Source organism: Papaver somniferum, chromosome 8 (assembly GCF_003573695.1).
Source record: "Papaver somniferum cultivar HN1 chromosome 8, ASM357369v1, whole genome shotgun sequence".
NCBI classification, from domain to species: domain Eukaryota; kingdom Viridiplantae; phylum Streptophyta; class Magnoliopsida; order Ranunculales; family Papaveraceae; genus Papaver; species Papaver somniferum.
The window spans coordinates 144,823,588-144,847,691 of NC_039365.1; the positions used below are offsets into that span (position 1 = coordinate 144,823,588).

The 24,104-nt window shown below is 39.3% G+C and overlaps 2 protein-coding genes across 2 annotated transcripts; one reads left to right on the plus strand and one right to left on the minus strand.

Moving 5' to 3' along the window:
* The first annotated feature begins 7,433 nt into the window (after positions 1-7,433).
* Positions 7,434-8,696, plus strand: LOC113306140. The gene has a single exon (XM_026555114.1). The coding sequence runs from the start codon at positions 7,434-7,436 to the stop codon at positions 8,694-8,696; it is 1,263 nt and encodes a 420-aa protein (XP_026410899.1).
* A 915-nt stretch (positions 8,697-9,611) lies between these two features.
* LOC113306141 (Werner syndrome ATP-dependent helicase homolog) lies at positions 9,612-10,298 on the minus strand. Its single transcript, XM_026555115.1, has one exon. The coding sequence runs from the start codon at positions 10,296-10,298 to the stop codon at positions 9,612-9,614; it is 687 nt and encodes a 228-aa protein (XP_026410900.1).
* Positions 10,299-24,104: the final 13,806 nt, after the last annotated feature.

Consider the following 24,104-nt stretch of genomic DNA (forward strand, 5'->3'; position numbering starts at 1 on the left):
AGTCAAATGATCCTAAGCATATCGAACCACAAACTACGGAAGATAAGGTGGATGTGCTACAAACAGGCATGAAGTCTTGTACATCCAATCTGAAGACGAAGAAAAAGACTATGCTTTCATCTGGTGGTTTTGAAGAAAAGAACGAGGAACAAGAATAATAACCACTGGAACAAGGTTGTGTTATGGAGCGAAGAGTGACTAATACAAAACGAGGAGATATGGACGCTTTTCAAATTAGACGTCAAGGTCAAGTTTCCAGCAAAGAGAGATGGTTCAACAAGGTGAAAGGAACTCTTGAGTTCCCTAACCTCCACATATAACTTTCACAGGAGTTCAAGTTCTTGAGGGGGAGAATGATACATGTGTATCTTCCTCTCCCCTGGAACTAGTGATCCTCAAGAAGGATTGAGGATAAAATTATAATTTAGGAGGGACCGACTTCAGACAGTAATCCAATAAAAGGAAAATAGATTTCTATAAGGTTTGGGAAACCAAACCAAAGTAAGGAAGTTTACCAAAGTAAGGAAATACTTCCTAGACAGGGTAATATTCCTTGATAGGGAAACATACCTAGAAAAGGAATTATTCCTAGATAAGGAAATAAATTCCTATAAAGGTTTGGGAAACTGTTAAAGCTATAAATAGAGATGTTTAGCTCATAGCTAAGACATCTAGAGTGTGGTTTGTGATACAGAACCACCTAGATCTAGAGTGTGGTTTGTGATACAGACACACCTAGATCTAGATAGTGTGGTTTTTGATACAGACACACCTAGATATCTAGAGTGTGGTTTGTGATACAAACACACCTAGACTAGAGAGAGAAGTTTGTGAGGCAATTAATTATTGTAAAAGCAAGCTTAGCAAACAGTTTCAGGTTATTTACTGTTTAGAGAACAAAGAGATAATGTAATAGTTTTCTTGTTCATAATCTAGAGAATATATTTTCTTCGAATCTGATTTCCAGTGTGTCCTGTTTTCTAGTTTTCGTCTATTATTATTCTGAATTCTGCCTCTATAATATTTGTCACCAAGGTACAAAGATCAATACGTATCAGTAAGTAGTCGCTCCATTGTGACCACTACCTTTTTAATATAATTTTCCCTTTTCTGGTAAAAAACAACAACATAACTATTGGCATTGTATCAGCATATTAGGGACTCTCACCCAAAATATTAGCATAAGCTAGTAAAGTAATAAGGTGTTGTGGTGTATGAACATTCTGGTAAGAAAAATTGAGCATATATGTTTCTGCACGATTTGGACACTCATTAGCAAAATGACCAGCAAGACCTTTGTTCCCAGTGTATTTTTTTCAAGAGCATGATGGTCAGATTTTCTACATATCAGAAAAACCACAGCGGAGCTATAGGAAGGTTTAAATCTTAGAGGTTTTCTAATCGCAATATGATAAGTAGAATGACTAGAACTTCCATTAGAAACAAAATAATATGTAGTGCCTCTACCAAGATGAAAGTTGCTAGTTCTACCACACCTTTTACAAAGTTAGGTTTGAAACCCACTAGATCTACCAACAGAGAACTCTAACGTAAAATCTATAAGAATTCATTTGAGCAACAAAAGCTCAATTTGCAGATTCAGTAAGAAGATTTATATTTCTATCACCAACAACAACTTTTTCACTAAGCAGATACTTATGAGGTCCAATACAAGTAAAAAGTGGATTTCCGTGTCTCACTTGAAAAATCAAATATTTTATGTTATTCGCAAATACGAGCTTTAAAAAAATTTCAATGGATCTCATAATGGTCCTGTTAAATTCATTAACCAAAATATCAAGATAAATAAATTGGGACTTATTTTAAATAGATTAGTTAGATGAAGATACAACTATCATTATGTGGATTCATCAATTATTTCTGATTAAGTAATTGCATATTTTCCACATATACAGTATATATTCATATTTGAACTAATACTGAAGAAAGTTTTGCTAGATCTTCTTCTACTCACTCGATATAGTTACGAACCAAATTCTTAGATATCAAACAAGGTGATAAATTTATTCCCACTTTAATAAATAAAATCAAGTATTTATCTGAGGAACTTGCTGCTATTGACGAGCATATTTCCGACAAAGAACTTGTTGTTGGTACTTTGGATGAGCTTAATTACGATTATATACATTTAGCTACCTCTATGAGACACGGAAATCCACTTATTACTTGTATTGAACTTCATAAGTATCTTCTTAGTGAAGAAGTTGTTGTTAGTGATAGAAATATAAATCTTCTTCCTGAATCTGCAAATCGAGGTTTTGCTTCTCAAATGAATTCTTATAGATTTTACGTTAGGGTTCTCTGGTGGTAGATCTAGTGGGTTTCAAACCTAACTTTGTAAGAGGTGTGGTAGAACTAGTAACTTTCATCTTGGTAGAGGCATTACATCTTCTTTTATTTCTGATGGAATTTCTAATCATTCTACTTATCATGTTGTGATTAGAAAACCTATAAGTTTTAAACTTTATGCTACCTCCGCTGTGGTTTTTCTGATATGTAGAAAACTTGACCATCATGCTCTTGAGCATATATGTTGTCGTATACCTTGTAATTGAATGATTCAATGCGCGAAGAGTATATTTCCCTTATGCAGAACAACACTTGGTCTCGTGTCCCACGACATCCTTTGGTTTTAAAAAATCAAACGAAACTCTAATGTCACGGTTGACAGATTCAAATCTCGAATAGTGGCGAAAGTTACAATCAACAACTCTGTATTGAATACAAAAAGACATTCAGTCATGTCTTCAAACCCGTAATGGTACACCTTGTTCTCAATATTCTAGTTACTTCTTCATGGCTTATTCGTCAATTAGATATTAAAAATGATTTTTTATATGGTAAATTGGATAATATGGTATATATGGAACAACCACCTGGATTTGTCGACAAAGAAAATCTTACTCATGTTTGTGAGCTGCACAAGGCCATATATGGTCTAAAACATGCGTCGTGTATTTTGTTTCATTATTTCACAAGCTATTTACTTAAGATTGACTTCACCCAGTCCAAATCTGATCACTCAATGTTTATTCGGAATTCTTCATATGGTATTACTATACTGTTACTTTATGTTGAGGATATAATATTAATTATTTTTGACACACAAGGTATTCACTCACTTCTCTATAAAGCTTAAGTTCTGAATTTGTAATGAAAGACTTGGGTGAGCTGCACTAGTTTTTGCGAATGAAGTTAAATCAAAATGCTTCGGGTCTATGTTTACCTCAAATGAAATATATATTAATTCTTCTGAAAGACAATTGATCTTATATTATCCGAACCAGTAAATACCCCAGCTTCGTTTGGCAGAAACATCTCAACATTTGATGGAAAATTATTTGGTGACGTAACAAAATATAGAAGTTTAATATGAACTCTATGATATCTTTGTTTAACCAGGACCAATATTACATATGATGTTAACCAAGTTAGTCATTTCTCACCAACTGATGTTCATTTCTTGGATGTGAAGCTAGCATATATTACGGTGCCTCAAAGGAACTCTATGTAGAGGGTTATTCTTCTCTAGTACTGCATCATCTAATCTTTCGGCCTATTTCGATGCTTTTGGGGTGGTACACCTGATGACAGTACCTCTACATCAGGTTGTTGTATTTTTCTTGGGCCAAACACCATCGCATGGTTCAGCAAGAAGCAACCTACAGTGTCGAATTCGTCTATCGAAGCTAAGTATTATGCGATGCTTGTTACCGCATCTGAACTTGCATGGATACATTACCTACTTACTGACCTTGGATTGTACTATCCACCATCAATTTATAGTACAACGTATATGGAAGCAAACCCGATTTTATATTCGATAAGCAAGCACATTCATATCGATTATCACTTTGTACGGGAACGAGTAGCTAGAGGGTCACTTCGAGTTCAGTACATTTCAAAGCGAACTCAAGTGGAAGATGTTTTTACCAAAGGTTTGTTGTAACCGGTTCAGTCTTCTTAGGTCCAAGCTTTCACTCAAGAGTATTCCACGCCCAGCTTGAGGGGGGATGACAAGACATATTCGACATTCATTGTAATTGATATTTATATTCTGTATTTTCTTTAATTGATATTGTTTACTAAAATAGATCCAAGGATCAATTAACATTTTTGTAATGGACCCTACACTTGTATGTCCCTTGCATAAATAGAGTTTCTAAACTTTGTATGAATAATAATAAAAACTTAATCTTTCGTCTTTTTTCGACAAATAGGAACATGAGAATAGAATATCATATCGAGTATTCTGTTTAGTGAGAACCGAGAGATAATACAAAGCAAGACTATCTCCTTACTGCATGCAAACCCAAATCCAGGTATTACTATTCAAAAACTCCCAAATACAATCAATGATTCTGAAAGTGATGACAGTCAAAATACTTCCAACTCTCGGGAAATTATCAAAGCGAGGAAGAAGAAACAAGGTCAATGGAAAAGAGACGCGAGAAAGAGAAACGAAATTGCTCTACCAGAAAATGAAGAAGAGAAGGAAATTTCAGCAGGCAGAAAGCGTACTTCATTACCAATGAACATTGACCAGGTGAACCCAAAATCAAAAACTAGATTATCAAGTTTCAATTTTGAAAATACGGGTGTGGTGGCTGCCCTAGATCAGCCACAAGCTCAATGTTAATCTACTCTTGGAATTTTCAAGGGTTAGGGAATCCCTCGACAATTCTTCATCTAAGTTCCTTATTGAAAGCTTGTAATCCTAGTATTGCTTTCTTATCTGAAACTAAATTAGATATCAATAAAGCTAGTAACTAATCTCCAAGTTAAATTTTAGTCAGCATTTTGTGGTGCCTTCAGTAGGTAGTAAAGGTGGTTTAATCCTTCTCTGGCATGATCATGTGAAGATAAATGTTATCCAGAGTAATACGAATTTAATTCATTGTCAGATCAGTCAGATTTGACACCTACTTGGGACTTATTATGTGTTTATGTCCCTCCAGTGAGAAGTGATAGAAACAAGTTCCGGTCTTCTTTATCTGTTTATATTGAAGGTATATCTAACCCCTATAGTATAATTGGTGACCTTAATTCTATCAAGTCTATGAAGGAGAAATGTGATGGCAGATATAATAACAACAACCATAATAGAGAGTTCAATCGATTGATTCAAGATAAAGGTCTAATTGACATGGGATACTGCGGTCCAGCTTTTACTTGGTCAAAAAATGCTGTCACATCCACCCTTATCTACGCCAGACTCGATAGAGTGTTATGCTCCCCTAACTTGTGGCTGCAATTTCCTGAAGCTGCAGTTTTTCATCTGCCAAGAATTGGTAGTGATCCACTCTCCGATTTATCTTAACTTACACAGGATCTGTAAAAGAAGGAAACCTGGGAATAGATTCGAGTACTTCTGGACCGACCATCCAGGGTTTCAAGATGAAGTTCACAAGGTGTGGGATAATGCTTCTGGAAACACGTTGGAGAAGATCAAGGATACTGGAGAGAGCCTTACTGCTTGGGGTAAAAGAACTTTTGGTCATGTCACAAAAGTTGTGGAGGATGCTAAGAAGGAGCTTGCAGATTTGCAGAAGTTAGCTTATTCAAGAGATATTAAAAGTGATGAAGACAACCTGAAGATGAAGATTGAAAAACTGATGGAAGTTGAAAGGAAATTCTGGCAGCAAAGAAACAAGAACACATGGATCCCCAATGTGGACAGAAACACACAAATTTTTCACATGTCTGTCAAAGAAACGGAGAAAGAGGAACTCTATTGAAGCCTTGCAGAACGAAAAAAACATTTGGGTCTCAGGACATGATAATATTTCAAAGTTACTCATCAATCACTTCTACAACAATTTCAGCAAGGATACTCAAGACAATCTGGTAACTGTCAATTTCAGTTCTGAGCATAAGATCACCAATGAGGAGAATAAATCTATAAATGCCATTCCAACTCGTGAAGAAGTTTGTAAAGTGCTTAAGAACACGGGGTATCTTAAATATCCCGGACCAGATGGTATGCCTCCTATCTTCTACAAAAAAATACTGGGACAAAATTGGAAATGAGGTAACTTCTCTGGTTAAGCACTGTTTTACATCTTCTAATTTACCCAGTGGCTTAAATCATACAAACCTAGTTCTTATTCCTAAAGTTAAAAAGCCTACAAGGCTCATCGAGTACAGACCCATTTCTTTATGTAACATCCTTTATAAGATAGTGGTCAAGATCATTGCGCAAAGACTTAAGCCTATGCTTGATAACCTAGTTGACAAAGCTCAATCAGCTTTTGTACCTGGTAAGTTAATTCTGGATAATATTTTAACGACAAAGGAGCTAATTCATTCCATGAATCAATCCAACTCTGTCTTAGGTGCTTTTGCACTTAAAATTGATATCAGCAAAGCCTATGACAGAGTCTCATGAAGTTTTTTGGGTTAGTGCCTTAGAGACTATGGCATTAATGGCGATGCTTACAATCTCATTATGAACTGTGTAACTACAACTACTTTCTCCATTATTGTAAATGGCACTCCGGAATGATTTTTTTCTAGTAGGAGAGGGCTAAGACAGGGATGCCCTCTCTCACCTTACCTCTTCATTCTTTGTGCCCATGGAATATCGTGAATGATAAGAAAAATGGAAGCAAGTTGCATCTACAATGGCTATAGATTTAACAGATGGGCTCCTTCTATCACCCACCTCATGTTCCCAGACGACTTAATCTTCTTCGGCACTCTTGACAATAGAACAATCCAGAGTTTGCAAGACATCCTGTATGTGTATGCTAAATGGCCAGGCCAGCAAGCTAATCTCGAGAAATCATCAATTCATTTCAGCAAAGGTGTCATAGCAGAGAGAAGAAGTGAAGTTGTTGATATATTGGGAGTTAACAAAATGTAGAGTAACGATAAACATTTGGGTTTTCAACTTCTAAAATAAGCTCACAGGGTAAAGTCCTTTTATTTTTTGGAGAAAAAATTCGTCAACAAACTTGCTGGATGGAAAAGAATTCATCTCAATCACGCAGGGAAGATGGTGCTGATAAAACACGTGTTGGGGATGATTCTGCCATATTATATGGCCACTTCCTTACTTCCCAAGACGGTAATCTCGAAACTGGATAGAATCATCCGGAATTTCTGGTGGGGGCATAATCACAGTACCAAAAAGATCCACTTTATAAATTGGAACATATTGCGTGATGACAAAGAGAAGGGGGGATTAGGTATTCGATCCCTAACCCATCTAAATAGAGAGGAAATTGCAAAGTTAGTCTGGAGAATCATTGAAGATCAGGATTGTGAATGGGGTGCAATAACGAAGGTAAAATACTTCAGGGACAAATCTTTATGGGAAGCCACTGCCAATTCGATAAGTTCATCCACATGGAAAGCAATCATTGACTGTAGAGAAGATGTAAAAGATAACTGCATTTGGAGTGTTGGAAATGGTGACAGTATTCATATTATTAATTAATGATCCATGGCTCATCAATCATCCAAATAGCATGCCTGAGCTGAGAGAACATACTTCTAAAAACATAATCAAAGTCTCAGACCTAATTCTTCAAATCCCCACTAGATGGAATGAAGAAAAGATACACCAGTTGTTCCAAGACAATTCTGCTGCCCAGATCCTAAACACTTATTTACCAGATGCCGAGGACAACATTGAAGACCAATTGCTATGGAAACCACACCCAAATGGTACGTTTTCGTGCAAGTCTTTTATAAAAACACTCAAAATGAATCAACGCAGCTCATCTAGCGTTTACAATGATACTTTCCCCTGGAAAAACATGTGGAATATAAAAGATATAACTCCAAATATTCTTGTGTTCATTTGGAGAATAATTCATGAGGGTTTAGCTATATTCCAGAACCTTGGGAAACACATCAAGGGTATAAATCAAGATTGTAGACTTTGCAGTACTGCCATTGAAGACCTGGAGCACATTTTCTTCCATTGCCCGGTGACTACAACGACTTTTTTTGGTTCTCCTCTTGGATGCAGAACGGAAAGGTATAGTGGTATGAGCTGTAAACAAATAATTGCTGGCTGGCTTGCTGAAAAGGGGAACTATGAGGCTTTCAAAATGGGAAGTTGTGTTATGTGGGCGATGTGGAAGAATAGAAATGACAAAGTTTTCAACGGTAAGAATAATTCTATCCAGAGCATAATCAGGGAAGCCATATATTGGTTTCACTATTCTAGCTCAATGTTGCCAGAGGATGAACTTCAGGCTCATATTACCACCCTTAGGAAAGCCGCAGGAAAGTGGAAACCACCTGAAGACAACTGGATTAAATTAAATGTGGATGTTGCTTTTGATAATTACAAGGCAGGATGGGCTGTTGTGGCTAGAGACTCTGCAACAAGTTTTAAAGGTTGTGGTACTAACTCCCATGAAGTTCTGAGTCCTATTGAAGCTGAAACTAGAGTTGTTCTTCTGGCAACTGATTTTACAGTGATTTCAAGACTGCAAAGAGTAATAATTGAGAGTGATGCTGAGGAAGTGATTAAGATTCTGAATGAAGAAAAGGGTTATATTCCCTGGATATTACGAGAGCTAATCTACCAGATCAGAGCCAAGGCTAGGAAAGTGACTGAAGTCAAGTTCGTTTTCAACAAAAGAGATTGGAATGTAGTTTCCCATACTCTAGCAAAGTATGCTTTAAGCCACCATTCTAATATGTGGTGGTTCTCCTAAAAACCCCCATCTTGTATTTCGACTTGCATCCAAGTCGATTTAGCTAGTTAGTTTCTTTTATGTCTTTCTTGTAACAAAAAAAAAAATACTATTGACTGGCGGAGGGGTACAAACTTTTTTTTTCTTTTTTTGGAGGGATACAAACTCGTTTTCATTCCATCGTTACCATTACAGTGTGGGCAATATTATTTAGCTACTGGGCTAGGGCAAAAAATTAGCCCAATATGTACGCAAGAAAAAAAAAAACAAATCTAGACAGGAGCGGGCTAGAGCCAGTTGGCGCCTTCTTAGGCCCGTTCATCACCTGCATCAATCGAATATGCAGATATCTGTAGCGACAGTAGTAGTACAACATTACACAAATAAGTATCAAGAATCAAATCGTCGCATCATTCACAGAATCACAAGCCAAATCTCCATGAAAGTATTACTATCTCCAAAGTCCAATGCTTAGAAAAACCTGCATGTATACCATAGTACTTTCTAAATTGAAGAACCCATATATATTGGTTGGGTTCCTCTTAAAAACATATTTCTGGTTCTCTTGAGCTGAAATTTGTTGTTGTTTATAAAGATCCATGGTCCTTCTCAAATGGAAACTCACAGTTTTTGCTTTAGTCTAAACTGCACATTTACTCGCAACAATTCAATCAAAACAGAAGTAAGAAAGCTAAAAGATACTGAGTTTGCAAGATAATTTTGTTCATTCCTAAATTAAATCAAAGACTAGTTACTAATAACAATGGAGCAAAACAAAGATCAACAAAAGAGACCCTGCAACTAAATACAGGGACAAAAATCAAACCATAAATCATGAACCCTGCTAACTCTGATCTCTTAGACTCCATTGCAAAATGTTATAACCCTAGAAACCCTAACAACACCTTCATGTAAATACCCCAAACAACATTCCCATCAATCCAAAATAGTGTAACCATAAGTGAAGCGGTGTCGATTACCGATCTTGAAAGAAACATAAGCATCAACACAAGCAGACTCAATCTGTGGTTGAGTAAGGTATTTCTGACTCCAATTACTCTCACTAACATCTGCAGGTTTTTCAATCTCTCCAGAACGGAAAACAGCTCTAGCTAATCCCATCAACCCAAAAGTCTTATATTCCTTCCGACGATAGTTCCGGCCAGCAACCAAATCCCTAAGATCAACTGCTTTCCCAAGACAAATATCAAAATCCATTTCAAGCTTAAACGCAACATCTTCAATTCCAACTCCAACAAATCTCAGATTCTCGTCTTCAAGAAACCAATGAAGAGATCTAGGGACCTTATCAGAACGTAAGATCTGAAAAATCAAACATCTACGACCAACACAGAGTTGTAGTATTGCTGCCGGATATTCATGGTAAGGACCAAAAGCAGGTGGTTTCCATTCCACATCAAGAGCAACAATGAAACGCTGTCTAGACTCTTTTTCGGTACAGCGATCTAAAGTATCTTTGTAATCACTGTAAACCTGTTCAATCCAGTCATCAACTGTTGCAGCATCCTTAGTTACAGTGGTTTTGATTTTCACACCATCAACAGTTACAGAGTAAAGATCTTGTGTGTCTGGGTAGTAGTTGGGAAGAGTACGGATGGTCATGGTGAGTGGTTTTGAAGAGTGGTTTTCTCTTTTCTGGCTATGGAGGAGGGAGAGAAAGCTGTTTTGTTGCAGAGAAGAGAAGAAATAAATCCAAATGGGGAAATGGTGGTACTGTGTATAGCTGGCCTGGTATTAGTAGTGGGTGGAAAGGAAGTTAAAGGACAAAGACGGATTTGATAGAAAAAATAAATCAACGGAAGAAAGGACAGTTTATTTTTACATTTACGTCCGGAAAAGTGATCCGAGTGGGTTGTTGTCTGTGGAAGGGGAAATGTTGGAGTCTTGGAAAGATTAGACGGTGGAGATATGCACAGCAACAGCATTATATTCGCAAAAATAAATCAGCAGCAGAAAGGACGGTTTATTTTCATCCGTAAACTAAAAGATGATGTAAAGTTACAGTCTACAGCCAAATGGGTTTATAGGTACTGTCACGACAGTGTATTTTCTAGTCCCTAACCTTGACCACAGTGTATTTTCTAGTCTGTTGACTGGACCTATAGGTACTGTCAGTGTCACGACACCTCAAACAAGAAACTTCAAGAAAATTTTCAAATATCTTAGCTAAATTTACCCTAGCGTTTTTAGGGGCCATCCCAAAGGATTTAGGGGCCATCAATTTATACCCAGCCAAAGACTCTGGTTAAGGGGTACCCTATATGATATTGAAGTTACATAAATGCCCTTATGGTAAAACTGTATGAAAACCAAATCAAAAACAATTCTACTCATTTCAACTCTTCTTCTTCCAGTTTCCTATTATCTTTCGATCGTGGAAGGAAAAAAAAAATCCGCTCCAAAGTCAAATTGCCCCAATTAGGTAAGAATCTATCATTTTTGGGGTTTATTTCGCTTTAATTCGGCGAATCGAGAAAAAATAATTCTAGGGTTTTCGGTTATTTATCCAGATTCGGGCGATATTCATGCTCCTTTACTTCCGACAGTATTCGGGAGAAATATTTGATGGTCGGCCGAATATTGTTGGTCATATCTTCCTGGATACAAACTGGTAATAATCGGTAGTTTAATGAATTTTTTGTCTCCCGAATATATTTAAGTAGACACACAGTATTCGGAAGTACACTCACTACCGAATATATATATATATATTGAAAAATCTCAAAATTTCTGATATAGGAAAAATCTCATTTTGGGGCCAGTATTTATTCGGAAGACAATATAATGTTATATACTTCCGATTATTTCAATTTCAAAATTTGAAAAGTATAAGTTTTTCCCAAATTCTGATTTTTGGGTCATCGTACATTCGGGACTTTACAAAACAATTATCCTCTGAATATAGCAAGTTCAAAACAAACCACGCCTTGGCTCTAGGTGGTTCCAAGGGCCAATATAGAATGTTAGACAGCCCATATTCGGAAGTTTGGGTAACTAATTATACTTCCGATTATTTCAATTTCAAAATTTGAAAAGTATAAGTTTTTCCCAAATTCTGATTTTTGGGCCATCGTACATTCGGGACTTTACAAAACAATTATCCTCCGAATATAGCAAGTTCAAAACAAACCACGCCTTGGCTCTAGGTGGTTCCAAGGGCCAATATAGAATGTTAGACAGCCCATATTCGGAAGTTTGTGTAACTAATTATACTTCCGATTATTTCAATTTCAAAATTTGAAAAGTATAAGTTTTTCCCAAATTCTGATTTTTGGGCCATCGTACATTCGGGACTTTACAAAACAATTATCCTCCGAATATAGCAAGTTCAAAACAAACCACGCCTTGGCTTTAGGTGGTTCCAAGGGCCAATATAGAATGTTAGACAGCCCATATTCGGAAGTTTGGGTAACTAATTATACTTCCGATTATTTCAATTTCAAAATTTGAAAAGTATAAGTTTTTCCCAAATTCTGATTTTTGGGTCATCGTACATTCGGGACTTTACAAAACAATTATCCTCTGAATATAGCAAGTTCAAAACAAACCACGCCTTGGCTCTAGGTGGTTCCAAGGGCCAATATAGAATGTTAGACAGCCCATATTCGGAAGTTTGGGTAACTAATTATACTTCCGATTATTTCAATTTCAAAATTTGAAAAGTATAAGTTTTTCCCAAATTCTGATTTTTGGGCCATCGTACATTCGGGACTTTACAAAACAATTATCCTCCGAATATAGCAAGTTCAAAACAAACCACGCCTTGGCTCTAGGTGGTTCCAAGGGCCAATATAGAATGTTAGACAGCTCATATTCAGAAGTTTGGGTAACTAATTATACTTCCGATTATTTCAATTTCAAAATTTGAAAAGTATAAGTTTTTCCCAAATTCTGATTTTTGGACCATCGTACATTCGGAACTTTACAAAACAATTATCCTCCGAATATAGCAAGTTCAAAACAAACCACGCCTTGGCTCTAGGTGGTTCCAAGGGCCAATATAGAATGTTAGACAGCCCATATTCGGAAGTTTGGGTAACTAATTATACTTCCGATTATTTCAATTTCAAAATTTGAAAAGTATAAGTTTTTCCCAAATTCTGATTTTTGGGCCATCGTACATTCGGAACTTTACAAAACAATTATCCTCCGAATATAGCAAGTTCAAAACAAACCACGCCGTGGCTCTAGGTGGTTCCAAGGGCCAATATAGAATGTTAGACAGCCCATATTCGGAAGTTTGGGTAACTAATTATACTTCCGATTATTTCAATTTCAAAATTTGAAAAGTATAAGTTTTTCCCAAATTCTGATTTTTGGGCCATCGTACATTCGGGACTTTACAAAACAATTATCCTCCGAATATAGCAAGTTCAAAACAAACCACGCCTTGGCTCTAGGTGGTTCCAAGGGCCAATATAGAATGTTAGAAAGCCCATATTCGGAAGTTTGGGTAACTAATTATCCTTCCGATTATTTCAATTTCAAAATTTGAAAAGTATAAGTTTTTCCCAAATTCTGATTTTTGGGCCATCGTACATTCGGGACTTTACAAAACAATTATCCTCCGAATACAGCAAGTTCAAAACAAACCACGCCTTGGCTCTAGGTGGTTCCAAGGGCCAATATAGAATGTTAGACAGCCCATATTCGAAAGTTTGGGTATCTAATTATCCTTCCGATTATTTTAATTTCAAAATTTGAAAAGTATAAGTTTTTCCCAAATTCTGATTTTTGGGCCATCGTACATTCTGGACTTTACAAAACAATTATCCTCCGAATATAGCAAGTTCAAAACAAACCACGCCTTGGCTCTAGGTGGTTCAGAGGGCCAATATAGAATGTTAGACAGCCCATATTCGAAAGTTTGGGTAACTAATTATACTTCCGATTATTTCAATTTCAAAATTTGAAAAGTATAAGTTTTTCCCAAATTCTGATTTTTGGGCCATCGTACATTCGGAACTTTACAAAACAATTATCCTCTGAATATAGCAAGTTCAAAACAAACCACGCCTTGGCTCTAGGTGGTTCCAAGGGCCAATATAGAATGTTAGACAACCCATATTCGGAAGTTTGGGTAACTAATTATACTTCTGATTATTTCAATTTCAAAATTTGAAAAGTATAAGTTTTTCCCAAATTCTGATTTTTGGGCCATCGTACATTCGGAACTTTACAAAACAATTATCCTCCGAATAATATAGTCGTGTTTAGAAATACCAACTTAATCGGTAGATAAGAATTTAAGTTTTCCACTGAATGTCTTATTCGGAGGTAATACGTGTATCGTTAACAACCGATTGTAGTGCACCAATGATACGAAACCTCAACGGCCATATTTTCAAAAATTAGATCCGTTGGAACTCTAATCTATATAAGGAGGGTAACCCCTCTCAGTTATTATTGAGTAACAAATCTGAATGAAAAACCTTTTCAATGGAAAGTCCATCATCAATCGACAACTACTTCGAAGATCGCACTCGCTTTTTGGATCCGCATAGACCTCACCGTCTGCATTTGATGTGGTTTTAACTTGGCAACCATTACATGTCCAATTAAATCCAACGGATCATCATGGTTGTGACAACCGTTATCAACTTTATACATTTTATACTCTTTACCTTTAATACCATCGGGCTTATAGAAGACAATCTTAAATGGGCATCCTATCTTCTTGGTATTGCTTCGGTATTTCCTATTCGTCTTCCGTATGTACTTACTATTCTTTCCCTCGTGACTCTTTCGCGTCCCACCTCGCTCACAAATCATTTCAAATCGAGTGTCACTAACATGATTATTTTGAACTACCACGCACATGTTATCTTTTGCCTTGTTCATAAGCCATTCATTTGCTTCCTTCTTACTTCCAAATGTCTAAACGTGCATAAAACAAAACAAACCTAATAAGCATAACCATTTAACATATAAATTTTGAAAAAAAGAAAAAAGTAGTAATGAGTATACCAAATCGTTTGCATAGTATAGGGAAGTGTCGGGCCTCAAATAGAAGTCATCAACAAACTCTTCAACGGCCTGCATATGAAAGCAACAAATTATTATACAATAATCGGAGGTTATTAAATAAGTCAAACTTCCGAATATTCTATATTCGGAATCCTATCGGTTACCCAAAACACCCGATCTATGCAAATGAATGTACACAGTTTACTGAGTGAAAAAATGATATATTCGGAGGTAATTAAATAAGTCAAACTTCCGAATACTTTATATTCGGAATCCTATCGGTTAACCAAAACACCCGATTTATGCAAATGAATGTACACAGTTTACTGAGTGCAAAAAATGATATAATCGGAAGCTAAAATATATAGTAAAACAGCCGAATATAAATAACCGGGAGATAACTTTAATCGATAAACATCCGATTTTCAAGTTTTCGGAAATTTTATTTTGAGGCCACTGTTATATTCGGCAGTCAAATAATGTTAAACTATTACCGATTGTAAAGGATAAGAATACTGAGTTTTGAAATTTTCTGAGGAATTCGTTTTTGGGGCCATTCGGAGGTAAATAACTCTACATAACTACCGAATGTAGGTATTTTTGGAAAACCAGTTTGGGGTTTTTCTCATATTCGGCAGTAAACTAGTATCTTGTAACTACCGAATATACATATTTGGTACTCAGTGTGTTATATTCGTAAGTTTAATCTAGAAATTATCTACCGAATCTGGGTAGTTCATGGCATTCAATGCATGCAATAATCGGTTTTTCTTGTTTACAAAAGCACACAAACGCATGCAAATCGAGTATTTGAGTTTCTTAACACAATACCTGTGTTTTACATGCATCGTTAGCTTCAATATCATGTGATTCTCCATTTTCTTCCATGAAAGGGTCGTCTATGTTTTCCTCTCCACAAAAGTTTGGATCATTCAACATATACCCCAAATCGTCTTCTCTAAACGGTCGTGAACCCTCAACATTTTGTTCTTCGTCATGATTCTCACCTTCTTCTTCGTATCCATCCATTTTTGTAGTGATAAAATGGGTTTTCTCTTTTTTTCCTTCACCTTCTTCTCTATAACTCTAACAACTCAAAAATTAAAAAGAAATGGAAAAAATGAAACAAAAATCATTCTAATACTGCACCGACTACAATCGAAAGTATGGGAACGATTTTGACTTCCGATTGCATTCGTAGGGTAACAATGTTATCATATCCTCCGAATATATAAGGGTAATTTCGCCATTACGAATTACGCGAGATAAGGGCTGGCTACATTTTCCCTTTGGGTGACCTTTTTTGTTTTATTGTTGGCCCCTAAATCCTTTTGAGTGGCCCCTAAAAACGCCAGGAAATTTACTACTTCGGCCAAGCACTATGGTGGGGTGTTTTGCTTAATTTTAGTTACGTTATACCTAAAAGCAACCACTTGGGTTCATTTCTTAATTGTAAGGCCGAGCATCATGGTTGAGCATTTCACATCGTCATAGCTTAATAATAGATGAGCGAAATGAATATAATGATGCACCTCACTATGGGGGAAGGGTATCGTTAACTTAACTTTCCAAGCAAACATGGCAAAACGGAAATTGAGTTTCCATGTACTGTTTCGTAGAGAAAGGGCCGTGAGATTGAGTGTTTTAGCATTCTATACCTTTCAAAATGAATGAGAGTTTTTATGTGATAGACTGTTATTTTTACCATGCGGTAGAGTACATCAAACACTATACGGCTGATTAAGTGTCGTCTGGAAAAAAAAATTGAATTCTTAATACCTGAAAAACCAAAGTTTAAAATGGGCGGGAATGTATTTTGAAGTTTCAACGAGGAAAACATTTTAAACGGCTGACCATCACCCGTATATACTTCATTTTCTTTTAAAACAGGATACCATGTGTCGTATGTGTTCCTTTGTATCAAACGGAAAATAAAGAGCCATATAGGGAAGACTTTCACATACTCGTTCGAATGAAAGAGAAGGTGATCGAGTTTGGGGTGAAAGGGGATTTCCCTCTACCCATAGTACAACCTAATTTGATCAATTCTTTCATTTTGAAAGAGACTCTCAACCCCATGTCCCTTACTCTTAGTCAATATAAAGACAAATCCGGGAACTCGGTGTGTAAATAAAAGAATTGTCCAAAATCACTTTTTATATTTAGTTTCTCTGTGGTTTATGATGAAAACTGAATATGCATCTTTTATTTTTTTTCCTTAATTTTATTTTTTATACCTCTTTTCATTCTTAGAATATTTCTTTCAACACTTTTCTTCACCAAAAAAGTTCCTTTTTTCCGTATTATATTTTATTTTATTTTAAATATTCTTTAATTCATAAATAAAATCCAACTAAATGTAACTTGTATTAGAAAAAGAGCGTGGTGAAAACTCTGTTTTCAGTTACCGTCCCAATAGGCTAAGCGAAATGGTTCACCTATAACAGTTGCTTTTTTGTTGTATCTTATAGCCAAGCAAAATGGACAATCATAGTGCTTGGCCTTGTAAAGTTTGGATTCTTTGGATTTGGTACTGTTGTCTTAGAGTTTTGGAAAGATAAGGGGGTGGAGAATAATGCAGTGCTGAATCATCATTTACATGCTGTTTGAGGGTGAAAATTATTTCTGTTGATTGTGGTAATTTCGGGTGTGTGGGTGAGAAACGAGTTTAAACCCTAAACAATGTACTGCAAGGGAGTACTTTAGATTCGAGAGATCAATCTGTAAAAATCCAGCCTAAACCAAGAAATGGCCGTTCCAGACTTGCTTCGGTCACAAAGTGAAGGAGAAGAGTTGGTTTTGGGGAGGGAAGCGAAGAGAGTGTTGGGACCAGAATAGTTGATTCTGGAAGAGTAGTTGTTTCACGACTTGTATCAGAAAGTGAGAATCTAACAGATGGAAAGCTAGCAAATATTTTATGAGTGTTGTATCCTCCTGACCTGAACTTGTCGTTCGGTGGAAATAGGTAAGACCTATTTATACAAGTCGAAGTGAAACGTACTCTGGTCTCGTAAGAAATGGAAAACGGATGAGTAAATGGGAGGAGGTGGTAACCGGTAATGCCTGGAATTGATGTTCCATAAAAGAGAGCGTTTCACCATTACTCTCTGTATTTACTAACCTCCTCATCCTTATGACATTGTCTTATAACGGGCGTAGTGTACGCCGCACGGTGTAAACCGCCAAACCAATACCCAATGAGCATCCCCCAGTTTGTGACATGTGTTGATGTCTCGAGTGTTTTCGTGGAAAACATGTAGCATGTTGTTGTTCGGCAAGTTGATCTTGAGAGACTTGCCGGCTCGGTGGTGACTTTCGACGATCGAGATTTTGCATCTTGAAAGAAAGGGTAGCCGTTGATTATTGTAGCCCTTCGTTTGGTAGCCAGTGGCATGAAAGCATGGCCGGTACGGCTTTAATATGGCCTAGTTTATGCGCGTCTAAAAGTTAGGGTTTTGGTTTTGTTTGGGCGCGACCAAACTAGGGCTTGGCGTCGAGCCAAAGGTTGACATGTGTTAGCTGGTAACCTTCGACGGCTAAGATCTGCATCTTAGATGGAAACGTGGCCGTTGATCTTGGCAAGCCTTTGTTTTGGTAGCCGCATAGGGAAGGCCGGCATTGTATGGCGCGACAAGGTGGTTGGCATGCCATTGGCACATGTGGCATGGCTGGCATGCCTTGTCGCGGTTTGGGCGTGTCCAAAACAAAGGTTTTGGCGTTGGGCCAAAGGTTACCATGCGTTGGTTGGCGACCTTGGACGGCTAAGATTTTCATCTTAGATGGAAGGATGGTCGTTGATGGTCGCAAGCCTTTGTTCTGGTAATCGCATGGGGAAGGCCAGCATGGTATGGCGCGGCAAGGTGGCTGGCATGCCATTGGCACATGTGGCATGGCCGGCATACCTTGGCGCGGTTTGGGCGTGACCAAAACTAGGGTTTTGGAATTGGGCCAAAGGTTACCATGTGTTGGTTGGTGACCTTGGACGACTGAGATTTGCATCTACGATGGAAGGGTGGCCGTTGATTGTCGCACGCCTTCGTTTTGGCAGCCGTGAAGGGAAGGCCGACATGGTATGGTTTAGGCACGACAAGGTGGCTGGCACGGCATGCCATTGGCACATGTGGCATGGTCGGCATGCCTTGGCGCGGTTTAGGCGTGACCAAAACTAGGGTTTTGGCGTTGGGCCAAAGGTTACCATGCGTTGGTTGGTGACCTTGGACGGCTAAGATTTGCATCTAAGATGGAAGGGTGGTCGTTGATAGTCGCACGCCTTCGTTTTGGCAGCCGTGAGGGGAAGGCCGGCATGGTATGGTTTAGGCGCGGCAAGGTGGCTGACACGGCATGCCATTGGCACATGTGGCATGGTCGGCATGCCTTGGCGCGGTTTAGACGTGGTCAAAACTAGGGTTTTGGCGTTGGGCCAAAGGTTACCATGCGTTGGTTGATGACCTTAGACGGTTAAGATTTGCATCTAAGATGGAAGGGTGGCCGCTGATTGTCGCACGCCTTCGTTTTGGAAGCCGTGAGGAGAAGGCCGGCATGGTATGGTTTAGGCGTGGCAAGGTGGCTGGCACGGCATGCCATTGGCACATGTGGCATGGTCGGCATGCCTTGGCGCGGTTTAGGTGTGGCCAAAACTAGGGTTTTGGCGTTGGTACAAAGGTTACCATGCGTTGGCTGGCAACCTTGGACGGCTAAGATTTGCATCTAAGATGGAAGGGTGGTCGTTGATTGTCGCACGCCTTCGTTTTGGCAGCCGAAAAGGGAAGGCCGACATGGTATGGTTTAGGCGCGGCAAGGTGGCTGGCACGGCATGCCATTGGCACATGTGGCATGGTCGGCATGCCTTGGCGCGGTTTAGGTGTGGCCAAAATTAGGGTTTTGGCGTTGGGTCAAAGGACCATGCGTTGGCCGGCGACCTTGGACGGCAAAGATCTGCATCTTAGATGGAAGGGTGGTCGTTGATTGTTGCAACCCTTCGTTTTGGAAGCCAACGTCATGGCTTTGGCATGGAATCGTGGCTGGCATGGTTTGCCATTGGAACGGTGGCGCGGGTGACATGGTTGGCATGCCTTGGCGCGGAGGTCTGGGTGGCACGGCATGCCATTGGCACATGTGGTGCGGCCGACATGGTTAGCATGCCTTGGCGCGGAGACGTGGCTGGCATGGTTTTCCATTGGCACGGTGGTGTAAGAATTTAGGGTTTGGTGTACGAAGGTGATGTCGGTCAATACTAAGGGTTCTACCGTGGAACATGACACATACATATGTAAAAAAAAGGTACCCTGGTAATTCTTACGTAGGCGTGTTGAATGATTCAATAAATGCGCTAGTGGTCCTAGTGACGTCATGTCAGATGTAAGGTTTTACAATTTTAACCCTAAGCTAAAAACTACCATCAACATTAAGTCCCCTGCTTAGATCGGAACATGAGCATTGTTGCGAGGTAAGCATAAGATGGTGACAGGCGAAGACAAAATCGAAATGACAAGTCGTGAAAAGATGGTCAATAAGACCCGACTAACCTTTTTCGAGAGGTAAGGAGAGTTCGTGATTCTCGTGTTGGCGGCCTTGCATAGATTTTACTTTTGGTGTTGCTGGCTAGACCGTGAAGTGGTGAGATGTATATTTTTGGCTTGGAATGGGATCCGCAGGCGTTGTTCGGCTTGGAATGGGAGCCGCAGGCGTTGGTCAGCTTGGAATGGAAGGAAACTGGCTTCGGTCAGTGGAATGGTGGAAACTGTCTTCAGTCCGCAGAATGGTGTAAACTGGTTTCAGAAATTCGACTACCAAACGATGGTGATGACGCGGGAACTTCGGTTATCAAATGGCAGTGATGGCGCCTGGAAACTTTATCGAAATCAGGGCTTGGGATGCCAAAACCCTAATTAGCGCTTCTTATTAAAATCGTTGTAGAATTCTCGTACGAACTCGGATTTTGACGGTCCGCCCCTCCATCTGACCGGAAAAGATTTTCTTATCTCTTTGTGAGAGAATATTTAGGTTTTGAGCTTGTTTAGGAGGTGAAACCTTCCCGACAGTGAAACTCATGAAGAATTCAGGAGAGATGTTGCGGGCCCAGGGTAGCATAGTCGCGCCGAGTCATCTGTTCCCGTTCATGGACCAAGAAGGGAACTTTATTCTGGGCAAAACTCTAGAAACTCCATCCGTATGAAAATAGGTATTGACCTTCTTCTATTTTCTGTTGCTCGTTTGTATCCGCGCTTTCGTCTGCAGTATCTCTCTAGTGGATTCCAAAATTTACCAAACTCGATTGCATTCTTGGGACGGATGGATGGAATATATGCTCGGCAATGATCATGTCATGGTTAATCTTAGAGATTGTGGTTGCGGTGTCGGTCCATCCTAGGCTTTAGGTTGTTCATTGCCTGGACCTTCTGATCGTGATGATGATGTGTTGTGAATGCTTGTATGGTCGAAAACTTCTGGCACCCCCGGATGAAATAGGGAGATGTTCCGTTACCGATGTGCTTCTATCAAGTCTTCCAGGACTTTGTTCCAAGCGACATCCTTCGAACCATCTTCTGAATCTTGGACTATCGTATGGAATGACATGTGGTAAGAACTCCCTAGTTATACTTCGGTTTGATCCGATGGCATGGATGAATATGTGAATGTATCTTTGTGGCGTTCTCTTGAAGTCTTCGGTTTATATGTATGGCTTCGTGTTGAGAAATTCCTGCGGCTCGTGAAACTTCGACAGTGATGATGTTGAAATCAGAAATAACCTAGTTGAGGGGAGTGAAAGCGTCTCATGCTGGTAGTCCCCATGTGTATCCTATTTTCATTGCATCTCCTTGAATCCACGTCCATGTGATTTGATACAAGCTTATCGTACTCTTCTGGATGCGACGCTGGGATGCTCAGGATATCGCATGGACGAAATATTCTGGATAGCGATGATGTAGGAATGAAAGAGTTATGTTGTTTATCATGGCTCCCTCTGTTTCTTCAAGAAAATGTTTCAGACGCGTCTCTGGAGTTATCTCATGAGTCTTTGATGGTCGTCGATGGACTGCGAAGAGAAGTCTACAGTCGAATTTTTCTTCAGTTTCTGAAGTTGTTTTCCTCTGAGCAGGCTTGGGATCCTCTGCGGCCTCGTAAAGTGTTGAAGGGATCTTCTAGACAGAGAGGTGATGATATTCTTGCGCTGCACCCTTGAAGAGTAGAGGACCTTGTTGCGGCTATGGCCTTTTGGTTGACTGTGTCTTCTGAGCTTTGACAGTGAAGGGGTTCTGTGTATATCCTCAATCCTCAAGTATGGTTTACATGTTTCCATCTTTGTAGTGATTGTTACTGTGGTGAAGCTCTGGCTGGTATCAACAAATGAGCGGAAATAATTCTTGGTAGCAGATGTAATCAGAAGAGACTACATTATCATGGAAACAAAGTAGGTTGGCTGGAATTGTATGGGCATCCGTGGAAGTAAAAGGATTGGCTAGAGTTGTATGGGCATCCGTGGAAGTAAAAGGATTGGCTGGATGCGTAAGCGATCAAACTATCCATGACTACGAAGATTGGTTGGTTGTGATCATGATCCTTGACATGGGGAGCGTGGTGGTGCGACCCTTTGCAGGAAGAAGCGTCGTTGAAGCAGCTTCGGCTCTTGTAGAAGATGTTGAAACTTAAGAAGCCGAACGTTGAAGCCTCGTCTTCGGATCCTGGAGAAGCTTATGGAGAGAATGCTGAAACGGAGCGGCTGCTGGAGCGAGCGTTGAAGCGGAGCGGCTGTCAGAGTGATCGTTGAATCGGAGTCGCTGCTGGAGGATGTTGAAGCGGAGCGGCTGCGTTAATCAGTGTGTTGTCAAACTTGAAACCCTTCAAGCGAACAATGGTTAGGAGTCCCCAGTTCCATCTATCAATCGTGCTTTCCAGGAGAGGTTGGGGTTTGGGAACGGCTTCTCTGGTTGAAAACAGTTGCTTCCCTGATGCAATGCGGTTGAGGGCTAAAAATATGCCTTGACGTTGCGCCTTTGGGAAATATAGAATCTCACATAAATATTTCATCATAGACTGCACAATTTTGCGGGCGAAGTCCCCAGAAATCATGCATCTCCTGACATGGAAAAGAGTCGTTGTGAACTCAGGGGGGTTGCTGATTTTTCTTTGCTTCGACTTTGGAGAAGTCGTTCCTGATCTTTTCGTGTAATGAAATTAGATTGTTGATTCCCTTCTACTGGGCGTTCAAGAGCAACGCTGGAAGGATGCAAGCTGTTGGCGCAGGGAAGATGCAAGATGTTGTAAAGATGCAAGTTGTTAGCGCTGGAAAGATGCAAGCTGCTGGCGCTGGAAAGATGCAAGCTGCTGGCGCTGGAAAGATGCAAGCTGCTGTAAAGATGCAAGATGTTAGCGCTGGAAGGATGCAAGCTGCTGGCGCTGGAAAGATGCAATTTGTTAGCGCTGGATCGGCTTGGAATGGGCGCTGGCTTGTCATGGACGCTGGATTGGATTTGGTATGGTGCGGACTGTCGGCTGGGCATGGCGCGGACTGTTGGCTTGGCACGACACTGGCTTGGCGTGGCGCGAACTTGTTCTTGCAGGCCCAGTTGCCTCTTTCCATACGTAGCTCAGTAGGAAATCATTTCCTTATTCAAATTCCAAAAGTGTTATGCGTATGAAAGGGGTTGGCTCTCCTTTTTATCTCGTATCTTTGTTCTCACGTCCTGGTGTTAGCGGTAGCGCGGTAGCAATAAAGTGGGCAAGCATATTCCAGCTATGTACTCCAGCATTTCTCTTTCAATTTGTTTTTTTGTGTTGGTGCAAACCATTGCCATAGGTATGCCTTCCATAAATCTGTAGAAATATTGTTTGGTGCAAACCCACTTGTAGCGGCCATTCAAATGCGCAATTGCAACTCATGGCACAAATTCAGAATGATTGCATTTAAACCTCCAGGCTAAGATACAAAAAAAGATCTCAAATCACATAAAACTATGGCAGTTACCATTCTGGACAAAGTATGGTGTATATTATGTGTTATTGATTGTAAAACTAAACATTAATTATTATATTTCTTACTACGATAAAGCAACACAACATCATCATTAGTGGAAATCACACAATGTGTAGAGCTGAAAGCACTATTACTAATCAGAACTTGGGGCCTAATTTAATAGTTGGAGATGCATCATTCACAAAGCAAACCTCTAGAGTTTTAATTCTCTTTCAGGGATGACGTCTGTTTGTAAGTTCTTGATAAGATTTAGGCAGAGAAGTACCTTTGTAGGCATCAACAGATCCTCTAATTTTAAGATAATTTTTCTAAGTTCTTGACAAGCTAAAGGCAGAGAAGTTCTCTTTTAGGGATGGCGTCTGCACGGTCGTCTCTCCTCTTCCTGAAAAACCAGCAAATCGTTTTTCCCAATCAACAGATGAAATCCTGATTTAAGATTCAAGCTAAGTTTGCTTAAAGCCGAAGCA